At 42.3% G+C, this 13,570-nt stretch overlaps 2 protein-coding genes across 2 annotated transcripts; one reads left to right on the top strand and one right to left on the bottom strand.

The window, feature by feature from the left end:
- Window positions 1–5,536: 5,536 nt before the first annotated feature.
- Window positions 5,537–7,798, bottom strand: PpBr36_10626 (uncharacterized protein; the record flags this gene model as incomplete). Its single annotated transcript, XM_029897736.1, has 6 exons — window positions 5,537–5,574; window positions 6,218–6,874; window positions 6,952–6,976; window positions 7,078–7,389; window positions 7,469–7,654; window positions 7,772–7,798. The coding sequence occupies 6 exons, from the start codon at window positions 7,796–7,798 to the stop codon at window positions 5,537–5,539; spliced, it is 1,245 nt and encodes a 414-aa protein (XP_029744084.1).
- A 976-nt stretch (window positions 7,799–8,774) lies between these two features.
- Window positions 8,775–11,278, top strand: PpBr36_10627 (uncharacterized protein; the record flags this gene model as incomplete). The annotated part of the gene is made up of 6 exons (XM_029897737.1): window positions 8,775–8,895; window positions 8,963–9,062; window positions 9,496–9,693; window positions 10,241–10,333; window positions 10,407–10,849; window positions 10,938–11,278. The coding sequence occupies 6 exons, from the start codon at window positions 8,775–8,777 to the stop codon at window positions 11,276–11,278; spliced, it is 1,296 nt and encodes a 431-aa protein (XP_029743935.1).
- Window positions 11,279–13,570: the final 2,292 nt, after the last annotated feature.

Here is a 13,570-nt window from a genome sequence, read left to right on the forward strand (position 1 = left end):
TTTTTATATATATAATTGGGCGAATTTGCTAGGCCTTGCCCTTAATCCGCTCATGGCGGTACTATTTTTTCGATTTCATTTCAATTTTGGATTTCCTTTTATATTATTATTATTTTTTGACCAAATTTCAAGCTTGCTGCACGTGGGGTGTGGTATACGTATAGGTAACGGTATATCGAGTTTTGGTATATATACCTGGCTATATAAGCCGGCAAATAAGCGGATAGGTCAAGTATATATAATTTTGTATATAATTTACAATTGCAACGCTTTTATACTTTTACCAATCTTTTCGATAATAAAACCAAAATTTCGGGGATTGAATTAAGTATACAGTGGGTGACCCACAAGTGGACATGCACCTGAAGTGGACACCTGTTTTGTTAGCAATTTCTAGCATCCTCAGCACAACCCACCTACTTCAACGCGACAACGCACCGCAAATAACGCGTTTTTAAAGCCGAAAAAACCGTAATACCGAAAGATTTGGAGTTTAGGCTTACCCAGGCGGTTAAAACCGTAAAATCAGGCACTTCGAAAAATAAAACGGCCGCGCAATGGGCCGTACCAAAAACCACCCTCATGCGTCGCCTTAACGGCGTTTTCGATCGAAAACAAGCCCATAAACCGTATTAACTACTTTTTAACAAATAGGAAAAGTTCGTTAACCGCTGGATCGAAGTCGAAAAGCTTGTTGGAAGGGCGCCCACGTACCAAATAATTAAAAATTTCGCTTCTTTTTTAATACCGCCGAAAAAACGCGTAAACGCCTTCGGTAGGCGTTGGCTGGCCGGTTTTTTACGCCGTAATAAGGATATTAAAACCAAATCCGGGATTTTTTTGGAGGGTGCGCGAGCTAAAAAAACCACGGCCGAATCGATCCGGGCGTTTTATAATTAACACCAACGAATAATTACCGAATTCGAAATTAAACCCAAATATATCGTAAATATGGACGAATACGGTTTCCAATAAAACGATATAACGGCCGGAAAAATATACGGTTTATTTTTCGTAAAACGCCGGAATTAGGTTGAAATTATATATACGCTAAATACCATTTGGGCGTCGATTATCGAAACGGTAATTGCAAAAGGAAAAAAATTTATTTTAACCGTAATCCAAACGGGTAATATTTTATAAATGCAATAGTTTCCACCTAATATTAAAAATTGGGCGTACGATTCGACTCCCACGGGCTAATTTAATTTTAAAATCGCTTTTAAATGGTTAAAACAGGTTTTTTTGCCTGAAATGAAACCAAATATTAATATAAAATGGCGGTTATTGGTATTGGATTAAATTTTAACGCATTAGTTAGCTGAATTAATATTTAAAACGTTTGAAAACAGGGTTTTCCTCGAATATTTACCTGTTTACAACTTATATTTTATTTAACCGTTAAATATTTCTGTTTTTAGCCCTGTTAAAACCTATTACCGGTAATATATAAAATTTTTTACGTCGCTAAATATTATTACGCCTAAATAACGAAAACGGTTCTTTACCGCCTATCGAAACGCCTTTGCAACCGGTTTATCGGTTCGCAACGTAATTTCCGGCTTCCGCAAAACCGGGATCTGGCCGGTAATACCCTTTTAAATATTAACTCCGGATCGAATGGTAATTCCTAACCTAAGGGTTACCCAGGTAACGATTTCTAACCGTAATTCGGATTCAAATATGGCCAACGTTATTATCGGGACCCTAAAAACTTCCCAAAATATTAAAAAACAGGTTATGCAAATAATAAGCCGGTTAGGCGAATGCAGAAAAAATTTGGCTAATTTTGTACAAAAGGTATCCAAAACCATAGATTATTAGGTTATTTAAATCGCGAATCTCACCTCCGAAAATAAGCGGTTAAACGAAAAAATTAAGATTTTCAAACCTGCATTTAGAAAACGCGTGCGCCGCGAAACCCAAAACTCCTTTTATAAATAGGCCGGTATATAGGAAACGGTTTACGGCCTGGATTAGAAAAGGGCGGCCATGGAGGTTAAAATCCGGTAACAACACCGAAATTAGGATTAGGACCAGGGATTTACGGTTTCATTTTTGGATTAGAATGTAAAGGAGCTTTTTGCGAATTAATAGATATAGGTTTTATTGCGATTTACTGCGGAAAAACGATCAATTGCATGTTCGTTATTTTCATATAGTCTCAGGGCTCATCCCTGAAGCCCAAAGCTCCACAATTGATCCACTCCGTTCGCTTCGCTCCACTTCGTGGCTCAATTGCGGCTTTGCAATGTACCTGTGGGTCTATCCAAAGAACGCTTTGGTTCAGGTCTGAGGACAACTTGTCGATTTTCGCCGTTTATGGCGGTATTTTTGGCCTTTTTTTAACCGAAACTCCTTTATTATTCCATAACCACGCATAATATTGAAAAAATAAATTGTTGTTGAAAATAGCGTTTGATACCGCTATTAGCAGCAATTCGATTTATTTTATTATTTGCTATAATGGCCGAATTCGATACCACCTGCCCTTAATCCGTTTATGGCGGTACTGTTTTTTCGATTTTTTTTTCGATTTTCGATTTCTTTTAATATTATTTTTATTTTTTGACCAAATTTTATAATTTTTGCACGTGGAGGGTCGTATATGTTTATATATCGTTATACTAAATTTTGGTGCATATATCAGCTTATATAAGCAGTTAAATAGGCGGATAGGCAAAGTATACACTTTTTTGTGTATAATTTACAATCGAAACTCGTTTATATTTTTACCAATTTTAACGATAATAAAACCAAAACTTCAGAAGTCCGATGACGTAGATAAACAAACGTCCAAATCCAATCCTGCCTATAATATCGGTTTTAAAAATTGTTTGATAAAAGAAAATGCTAAATGTGTATTTTATAAATCTTTTTGCTTTATTTAATTAATTTTATATTATTTTTGTTTTGCAGCCAAATTTTGTAGTTTTTGCACGTGGGGGGTGGCATATATATATTTAATATAACACTACACTTTTGTACGTCTATCTAATTATTTTAGCCGCTAAATATGCGGATAGGTAAAGTGTCTCCAATTTTATACATATTTTGCAATCGAAATGTTTTTATATGTTTACCAATTTTAACATTAATAAAACCAAAGTTTGTAAAAGTGGATTATGTATATAAATAAACGTCAACGTGAAACCCAATTTACAATACTGGCCTTTTTTATTTTTTTATAATAAGAAATGCTAGATTTGTGTTATTTTTATATTTTTTGCTTTATTTAATTGAATAAAATTTATAAAAAAAAAACTTATCTAAAATTTATTAACAAACTTATAAAGGAATGTATCAATTACAAATATTTTCATTCTACCAATATTTGCGTAAATTATTTAATTTTTAACAAATTGTTAATTTATATAAAAATATTAATAAAAATTTTATTTTAATCGATAATTGCATGCACTTTGCAGTGTTAGGTTAACTAAGCTTTAAAAACTGTAATTTCAATTAAAGTTACTATTATATACCATGATTTAAAATAAAAATCAAATATAATGAAAAATTACAGATTTTATTTAATATTTTAATATATTTCCATATACAGTAGCTATTCAAACGCGGCTGGCATTCAAATGATCAACAAGCTCCAATTAATTCAACGCAAATTACTATATATTTTTATACTTTTTATTTGTTTTTTTATTCGAATATTTGATTATATATTATAGTTACACCATTTTCTTTTGCTATTATAATGCGAATATATTATATATACCCGCTATAAACGGTAAAATACTACAAATTATCCTTATATTAATAAAATAGTTGTCAGCGATATCGCAATATTAGGTATATTATCAATAATACCGTTATAAACGGCGAAATGCGACAAATTATCGTTGGTGGTACCGCCATGAACGGCGAAATGCGACAAATTATCGTTGGTGGTACCGCCATGAACGGCGAAATGCGACAAGATGTCCTCAGACTAGAACGAGCGCGATTTTTTCGGCCAATGTAATTGGTCGAAAAGCCATGTGGTTAAAAGGTACATGGAGCGCTCGGTCCCCACTGCGGAGCAGGGGGGTTTAGTTTGAGCATTGAGACTAGTTTTTATGGCAGTTTTTCGGGAGGGTGTCCATTTTAGGGGCATGTCCACTTCTGGGTCACCCACTGTATATACAAACGTTTACGTAAAATCTGTTTTTCGATATCAGTTTTAATAATGCTTTTGTTAAAGAAAATGGGAAAATTGTATTGTTTATATATTTGTTATTTTAATCAACAAAATAAGGTTGGTAAAAAGAACGTTAAATAATAATAATATATAATAATATAATGCAGTTGCTATATCGAAGTTTATTTTTATTTTATAAGTAAATGAGCGAATTATTAACTTTTTTAATAAGTTATTTATGAAAATGAAAATATTAATATAATATTTATTTTAAGCGATAATTGCATGCATTTTTAACATTTACGTTAAATCAAAAGTTTTCATATAAATGTACTTTATCCATACCAAATCCTATTACTCAAAACAATAAATCGAATATTATAAAATATATTAAATATTAAAAAATATACGTAATATTTCAATATCTATATAGCCAAAAAAGCTATACCAACGGCTTCTGCGTTTAAAAAATGTAAAAAATGAAACACTGCAACGCAGGTCACCCCATACTTTTACCATTTTTATTTATTTATTTATTCGAATATTCAATCGTTTACAGTGGCTATATTGTTGATATTGCGTATGCAGTGCATGCACAGTGCGAATACAGTACAAATACCCGCCATGAGCGGCGAAATCGACAAGGTTTCCTCAGACTAGAACGAGCGCGATCTTTTCGGCCAATGCAATTGGTCGAAAAGCCATGTGGCTGCAAGGTACATGGAGAACTCGGACCCCGCAGGGGTCTAGTCCGAGCACTGAGACTAATATTGAACGCGTTCGACCAAAACAGATATTTTACTTAGGTGTTGCTGGGTAAATGGTCGCGCATTGGTTTCGATATAAGCCCGCAAATCGGCTTTCGTTCGTTCGACACACAACGCGATAGCGTCGCCCGTTTTGTTATTTTGGAAACCGAAATATTATGTAATGCGTGGCTGGCCGCCGAATGTTTGATAGATGGCGTATTTAGGGAAAGCTCCGCACTGGTATTTTTTGCTGTTAACAGTTTTCCATATTGTTCGCCGTTAATCCATATCGAAGTTTATTTATATAGAGTGGTTGGTTCTGTTTTATCAAAATAGACGATCGAATGGCAGATGCGTGTAATAGTTTCGACGCGACTGCAGACTAATTGCGCTGTCTTTGACGGTGGCATTTAGTTGATCGTAGTTTGTTGAATTTTCGGAGACTTCAGGTTTGTGAAGCCCCGGTTTTGAGTTTTCTGTCTACGGTACATGCTGCAGCTTTCCTGATCCTCCTGCACTGGGTGATATTTTGTTGGGCAGCTGGCGTTTCGTTGACGGCCACGAGACCTATCTCCAGGATGGTCCAGTGATAATTGATAAATAACTGCATACTGTAATCCAGGTCTTAACTTAGGCTTCCTTGCAGCTTTGCTTAGTGTTTGTGTGACACATGAGGCTGTTGCATATGGTCTGCCAGTCCATGCCAATGTCAAGTGTTAGCGCCGCAGGCGCAATCAGCCGATAACCAAACTACATTTGCAAGTGTGTCCCACCATCATCCCCGATCACCTCACGTCGCGGCAAGGCGGTTCAATTGCGCCCTTTGTGCACCTGAGGGTATTACCGAAATAGGTTACGGATGAGGTCGGCTGAACTTCGAAGCCACTCATCGGAGTTTGCCAAGGGCAAGCTTCGTGGAAGGAAAGGTGCAAAACAAAGAACTTTTCGGCGCGCGCAGGAAATTCAAAGCGCAAACGGAGGATGGTTTCCTGCATATATGCGGTGCGCTGCTTTATTAATCTGATTGTTTGGGTGAATAAAATAGCTTCACAAAGGATGGTAGTACAAACGAGCGGGGTGATGTTAAATAATATTCTGTTGAAAACAGACGCAGTAATTTCCTGATTTACTCTGCTGGTCACGTTTAGAATCCAGTTTATATGCAAATAAGTGCGAACAATCTATATTGCTGCCAAGGTGAAAAAAAAAAAAAAAACAGCCAAGTGCGAGAATTGAGGCGAACCAACAAGTCTCAAACACACAAAGCTCAGCAAACCCCCACAACAAGTCGCATATGCTCCGCTTCTCTCGCGGCGCAATGCGTCCAGTGCACCTCGCGAAACCCAGCCTCTCGCAGCGTGCTCTCCCAGCGCCGCTCGTCGACCAGCGGATAGCTCCGGCTGATACTCTGGATATTCAGCCAGGATCTGGGCTTGCAGATCGGCCGAGCGCCCGTATTTATTTCTGGTGGATGCGGAGAGTATCTGGTAGTAGCGGTTCACGAGGCGCTCGTACTTTGTAAGACAAGAGCCCGCCGGAGGGCCCGCACGCTTCTGAGCTTCACGAGGGAGGCCAAGGGCTTCAAATGCCTCTAGTATATAAGCGATCACTAGACTCTGCTGTTTATCGTAAACACCGGCAAAGAAGCCCGCAAAGCCAGTCTCGTGCAGTATGGAGTCGGTCTTTTTGTTGAAGCGAGCAAAATCCACGGCAAGCTGGCCAAGATGAGAGGTCTGGGAAGGCGAGAGCTGAGCAGGGGGTTGCACCGTCCGAATTTTGTAATCATCCGGCATTCGCATCAACAAGCTGCAAGCCTCGGAAACTGTGCAGCCGCTGAGCTCGGTAACCTCTGGCTTAGCGCCAAACTGCCGCTCCAACTCAGACTGTAGTTGGATCATGACGAGGGAATCCAGACCCGGGTCGTCCAGCGGCGTGTCTGTAGTTATCCCCTGGGGAGAACTCGTGTACTCGGCCAGGAGGCCGTGGCGTACTGCGAGGCAAGAATCATGCAGTGCGCGAGGGCCAGGTCTTGGATGGGCTCCTTGCGGAAGATGTGCGGATACAGACCCTCAAGGCCGAGGGCTTGCATTGTCTGGTTGCACTTGTGTCCATATAGACCCCGGTATAAGTCTAAGCAGACATCAGTATAGCTCACCGAAGCGAATCGTGGGGTGAGAGACAGACGTCACAGACCTCGGGCAAGCCATCCATAGCCCCTCGCAAGCTCGACTTCAATGCATCCTCGGCTGGTGTCGTCTCTTTCCCGTCTCCACAACCGGTAACACCATTTCCTGGCAGCGAGAGGCGGATGCTGACACAGGCTGACTGCTCCGCCCGCCGTGCTTCGTCGAGGTCCACCCAGGCGCCAGCGTAAAACGCAAGCCTGAGCGCCACAGCGGCGTTCCGACCAATCTCGGCCCTGCACCAAGAGCTGGTCAAAGCAAGGGCCGAGAGCAGCGCGATGCATAGACCTTGTATCCCACCGGCCCTTACACTGTTCAACACCTTTGCGTGGGAGTCTTGGTCATCAGAATGCGGGACCTGCGGATCCCATGTGCTCCTCCAGTCGGTCCAAATAAGTTACGTATTCGACCATGTGTGTGATCACGCTGATGACGGCGGCGTGCGCATTCTCTGTGCCTGGCTTTGGACTCGGAGGTCGCGACCCGTGGACTTCACTCGTTGCGACCCATGCAGCCAAGGCATGGAGCGTGTCTGCGAATGAGAGACTCTCCAGAGCGGGCTCCTCGGTGGCCAGTAGCAAGAGAAACTGGGGTAGTTGAAGAATCGCGTCTCTGAAACTTGCGAGACTTGCGTCATGCGACAACTTTGAATGCGCGTCGGCGTGACAGGCTGCCAGTGAATCTGTTAAGAGGGAGCCACATACAACTAATGACGGTAATGTTGAAGACATGATGAGAAGCTGGCTTGGAGCTGCGAAAAAAAAAAAAAAAAAAAAAACAATATAGCCGACTGTTGAGTGGACATAACCCATGCCAACAGGCGGGACAAGTCCTGCAAATTGCTTTTATACCTAAGTCGAATAGACATGCAGTCTGGACGTGTATTTGGTTTGCTTCAGGTTATTGGCAGCCGTCAAACCAAGCCACCCGGTGTCTCGGACTTTGGACAAAGATTCCAGAGGGCATACCTCGATCAAGATCCGGTTGTTAAGCTTTCTTGGTTTCACTGTCCTCGGCCAACAAAACTGGGGTTGCCTTTCGCCCTTGTTCTGGGTCAGGGGAGCTCACCAGTTATTTGCTCGCAATGTATCATTCAAAGCCAACTAGGGCAGGTAGTAAAGAGGGTAATAGAGTTTGGTTCGCCTGCCCGCAGTGCCTTTGTGATGTGATCCAAGATGGCGTACCCTTTGGCGTGTGGATAGCCATTGCAATTTCCGGCATTTCTTCCGCCGGGCCCGTAATGGAGACCGTAAAAAGCTGCCGGATCACTGCCCGGGGGTCCAAATAGGGTTGTTGCATGCGCTTCCCCTGGCTCGGCAGGGGTTGGAATGGCCCAATAAATCGACCCTTTTTAACAAGTAATAATTACTGTTTCCATCCCTTGGCTCACGTCAAGGGACCATTCCTGGCGATAACATCGCCTGTTAGTCTGCACCTTCCACTCGGTTTTACTTGAAAGAAATGGAGGGCCTTAGCTGACCGCCGCCTGACTGCCTGCTGTTATAGCTCTGGATTGTGCGTGCGGTGGCCGGGCGTCGTTTCAACAAGGACATTCAGCAGCTGCACCGGTATTATGGTACGCCAGGCTTTACTCATTTGGTTACTGATTTGCTCTTGCATTGGAAGGACTGAAATCTGTTGTGCTGTTGTCAGGTCCCGTGGTTCGTGTCGCTCCCAACGAGCTAATCATTCTGTACCGAGGCTGCAATGAAAGCTATCCATGACTCGTCACACGCCTGGAATGACTTCACCAAGAAGGGCACAACAGAGCAGATGCTGGTGCAGGTGGCCTTCAAGGCTCCCAATATCCTTTCCGTGCAACATTTAGGTAAGATGAGCTGGTCTGTCGACCAGATTAGCAGATCAGTCGTTCGTCAACTAACTGCATCATACAGACGACCAGGAACATATAAAGAGGGCCCACGCCCGATTTGCCCCTTTCATGGAGCTCTTCCAGCACGTGGCCATGATTCCGATAGTGGGATCGGCCAGCATGTTTTGCGTTGAAGGCTTGGGTAAATTGCTGAATTCCAAAAGGGAGATTCTAGGGAAGAAAGAACTGGATAGGTAGCTGTTCTCTGCCTCATTTCATCATCGTGTACGCATGGGACACGTAAGGGAAGCTGACAAGACAATAAATAGCTTTGTGACAGGACCACGCAGCGAAAAGTCGTTTCTCACTGTTTCTGACTGCAATCTTGGAGGGTGGCGGAGCGGGAAATTTGACACCTAAAGAATTACACAGTAACATTGCCATCCTCCTGTAAGATGAGACCCCAATAATTCTGCATCGTTCATGGGTGATGGCTTATTAATCGGATTCGATTTTTTTGATTTTTTTTTCTTTTTTTTATTCTTTACAGGGCAGGCGGGTTTGACAGCACCAACGTGACCCTCTCGGCTCTCTCTTCTACCACCTCCTCTCCAGGCCGGATCTGTACCGCCGTCTTCAGGTCAGCCTCCGCGTCTGCTTCCCCTCCCAGGACGACATGACCTGTCTCGCCGTGCTGCAGCAGCCGCTCCTCAACGTCTGCATCAACGAGACCCTGCGGCTGGTGCCGCCCATCAACGGACACGGCAGCCACCGCATGGCGGCTTACGACACGGTCGTCGAGTCCCGACTCAGGTCTGTACCACGCTCAACTCCCTAGGCAAGAAGCATCATGTCGTCCAGCAATGCACTGCAGCAAATCCACGCCTTGTTGGACCAAGTGGGAACCCTCGCTGCATCTCTGGGTGCTGAGGAGCGGTACAAGCTTGAGAAGTTCATGCCAGAATGCTTGATGCGCATTGAAAAGCCCAACGAGACGCTTCTCAGACTGTCCGGCTCGGCAAGTTTGCCCCAACTCTTTTCGATGACTCGATGAGGGAGTGCCTGCTAAATTCATAGTGCGTCCGCTATTTGTGTCGAATTTAGCATCTCACGCTCTCCTGCGTCCGCGTCGGAGTTGACACTGGGTTTTTCAAGGCACTGGTCGACAGCCCGACCCCGTTGTCTTGCAGCTCGCTGGCGGACAAGCTTAGGTGCTCGCCCGGTCTTCTCGGTAGGTAGCACGATTAGTCATGCTCTTGAGGACAAAGCTCTTGAGGAGAAAGCGACAATATTTTCCTGTGGACTTGGAGCATTAAACTATGATTCCAGGTCGTATTTTGCGCATGCTAGCTTCCGTTAGCATCGTTAAGCAGAACGACAAGGACTTGTACTCGGCAGAGCAAATCACCAAACAAATTGCGGGACAATGGCTCGAGTCTGGCGTGCACCTTTTGTGAGTTTTACTGGAAAGCGGTGGATAGTGGGCACATGTCCTGGATTCTTGGAGCTGACATGGGCCTGACTAGATTTGACATCCATGACCGCACGTTCCAGTTTCTCCCGGACACCCTGGCGGAGCACAACTACAACGACATCAACGACATCCATAACGGTGTGTTCCAAAAGGCTTTCGGTACAGAGCTGAGCTGCTACGAGTATCTGGCCCAGAACCCAAAGCTGCAGGGGTTCATGCAGTACGCCATGAAGCTTACCCCGAACGAAGGGGACTGGCTGGACGTGTTTCCTCCCGTGGACCCCGTCAAGTTCACGGACCCCGGCCGGTACCTTTTTGTGGACGTTGGCGGTGGCATGGGCCACCAGGCCATCCGATGGAGGGAGCGATTCTCCAAAGTGCCGGGCCGCGTGGCACTGCAGGACATGGAGATCACCATCAAGCGACTGACCGATCCGCTGCCGGGCGGGGTCGAGCCCACGGTCCACAACTTCACCGACCCGCAGCCAATTAAGGGTAAGCCGAAACTAGGCAGTGCTGTGTGTGTTTTTTTGTCCCAAGGTTCAATTCTGACTTTTACCACCCAATGCATGTCCCGCTGCAGGCGCCAAGTTCTACTACCTGCGCAACGTGCTCCATGGCCTCCCCGACGCCGAGTGCGTCAAGATGCTCAAGACCCTGGCGCTCGCCTTTGCCCCTGACTCTCGCTTGGTAATCGACGACATCCTGGTGCCCGACCAGAACGCCGGCAGGATTCTGTGTCAGCTCGACTTTATAATGCTGGCATCGATTGCTGGTAAGAAGAGGACGAGGCCCGAGTGGTTCGAACTCCTCCGGGACGCAGGTTACCACATCGAAGAAATCCTTACCTACAACGCACCACTACAGGAATCCCTCATCATCGCTTACCCCGTCAGCTCTAACGGATCTTCGACCGCAAGATAAGCGTACTAGGGGTTACTCTTTTTGTTGTGGACTCACTATTAAGTACCTGTGTAGTGCAGTTATGTAAAATTCATGTTGCAGTGGGTAGATCTCGGCCTCACGTGGTCGGAAACGCTGGGTCAACGTTGGGAGCGTCCAAAAATCTCTGTCGCCATCTGAGGCCTAGAATAGCCCTTCCCATATGAATTCATGGTGTGCGTTAGTTCAAGTCGGTGGGACAAATATTCTATCGGGATTGATAAGATAGGATTTGGCGAGAACCTAATGTGATTGATCCGTGTCTGGGCTATCCTGGCTTAAAAACCGCTTTTACTATGTTCCACAAGCCTCCATTCATTGTTATCTGCGCCGAATCTGGACCACTACATCCCTGGCATCTACCACGTGGTTCGCCCCGCTTTTGCTCAGGCTATTCAGGCAAAATTCACCCGCGTTCAGGCTAGTCTCAGTGCTCAGACCAGACCCTCCTGCTTCGCAGTGGGGACCGAGGGCTACATGTGTGAGGAGGTTACGAAATAGAATAAGCTTAATCTTGAACGCGGGGAAAAGTGGATCACGTATAAGGCTGATGGAACGTTAAAATGGCAGATAACTGTCTGCTAGCAGGTAATAGAAATGACATATTATTGTTGCACAATCGATTCGTTAAATCGTTAAATCGATGAAGGTTATAAAGGTAATAAATTCAAGGTCAAGTTGTGAATTACGTGTTCGAATCCGTAAGTGCAGATCTTCGATCCGGATGTCCGGAATACGGGGTCACGTCACATGATTTGGCCTTATTCATGTGACTGACCTGCCGACCTATTGAGCCTAACGGCCCATTGAGCCTAACGGCCTATTATGCTAGTCTCAGTGCTTAGACTAGACCCCCCTGCTTCGCAGTAGGGACCGAACGTTCCATGTACCTTTTAGCCACATGGTTTTTCGACCAATTACATTGGCCGAAAAGATCGCGCTCGTTCTAGTTTGAGGACATCTTGTCGCATTTCGCCGTTTATAGCGGTATTACTAATAATATACCTAATGCTGCAATATTAATAGTAATTGTTTATTTAATATAAGGATAATTTGTCGCATTTTGCCGTTTATAGCGGGTATAAACAATCTAATCGCACGATAATAGTAAAATAAAATGGTATAATTATGGTATACAATTAAATATTCGAATAAAATAATAAATAAAAATTATAAAAATATAGAATAACCTGCGTTGGATTCATTGGAACTTGGTGATTTTTCTCCTCGTGACTATGTTTCTGTAAGCAGTATATTTGGAAAAATGTTTGAGTATTAATTAAAACATGTAGTTTTTCATTATATCCAATTTTTATTTTAAATAGCTTTAAATATTACCAATTTAAAAATTAGTTACAGTATTTATAGCGTAGCGGACCTAACACTGCAAAGTGCATGCAATTGCCAAATGACATAAAAATTTTAGGGATATTTTTATATTAATTAATAATTTGATTAAAAATTGAATAATTTACACAAACATTGGTAGAACTGGGAAAAACTTTAGTATATTTATTCTAATATCTATTTCAAAATAAATGTTTTTAACATTTTTTTCATTAATTTTATTCAATTAAATAAAGCAAAAAATATAAAAATAACACAAATTTAGCATTTGTTTATATAAAGAAATAACGAAAGCGGGTATTGAAAATGGGATCAAACATTGACGTTCGCTTATACACGTAATGAACGCTTGAAAACTTTGGTTTGGTTAATATCAAAATTGGTAAAAATATAAAAGCGTTTCGATTGTAAATTATATGCAAAATTAAATATACTTTACCTATCTGTATATTTAACCCTTTATATAATCTGATATATGTACCAAGCTGAGGTATTATACTATATGCTTATATGTCATCCCCCACGCGCAAAAGCTATAAAGTCTGGCTGCAAAACAAAAATAATATAAAGTTAATAAAATAGAGCAAAAAGATTTATAAAATATATATTAAATATTTTTTATTATAAAAAAGCTTTTCTAGCCAATATAATAAGTAGGGTAAGGCTTGGACGTTTGCTTATATACGTAATCCAGTCCCTGAAATTTTGGTTTCATTATCGTTAAAATTGGTAAAAATATAAACAAGTTTCGATTGTAAATTATATATGCAAAATATATATTTTGCCTATCCGCTTATTCAACTGCTTATATAAGGCAATATATACATCAAAATTTACTATCACGGTATATATATATATATATATATATATATATATATATATATATACGACCCTCCACGTGCAAAAAGTATAAAATTTGATGAAAAA

This window comes from Pyricularia pennisetigena, assembly GCF_004337985.1.
Source record: "Pyricularia pennisetigena strain Br36 chromosome Unknown Pyricularia_pennisetigena_Br36_Scf_10, whole genome shotgun sequence".
Classification (NCBI taxonomy): domain Eukaryota; kingdom Fungi; phylum Ascomycota; class Sordariomycetes; order Magnaporthales; family Pyriculariaceae; genus Pyricularia; species Pyricularia pennisetigena.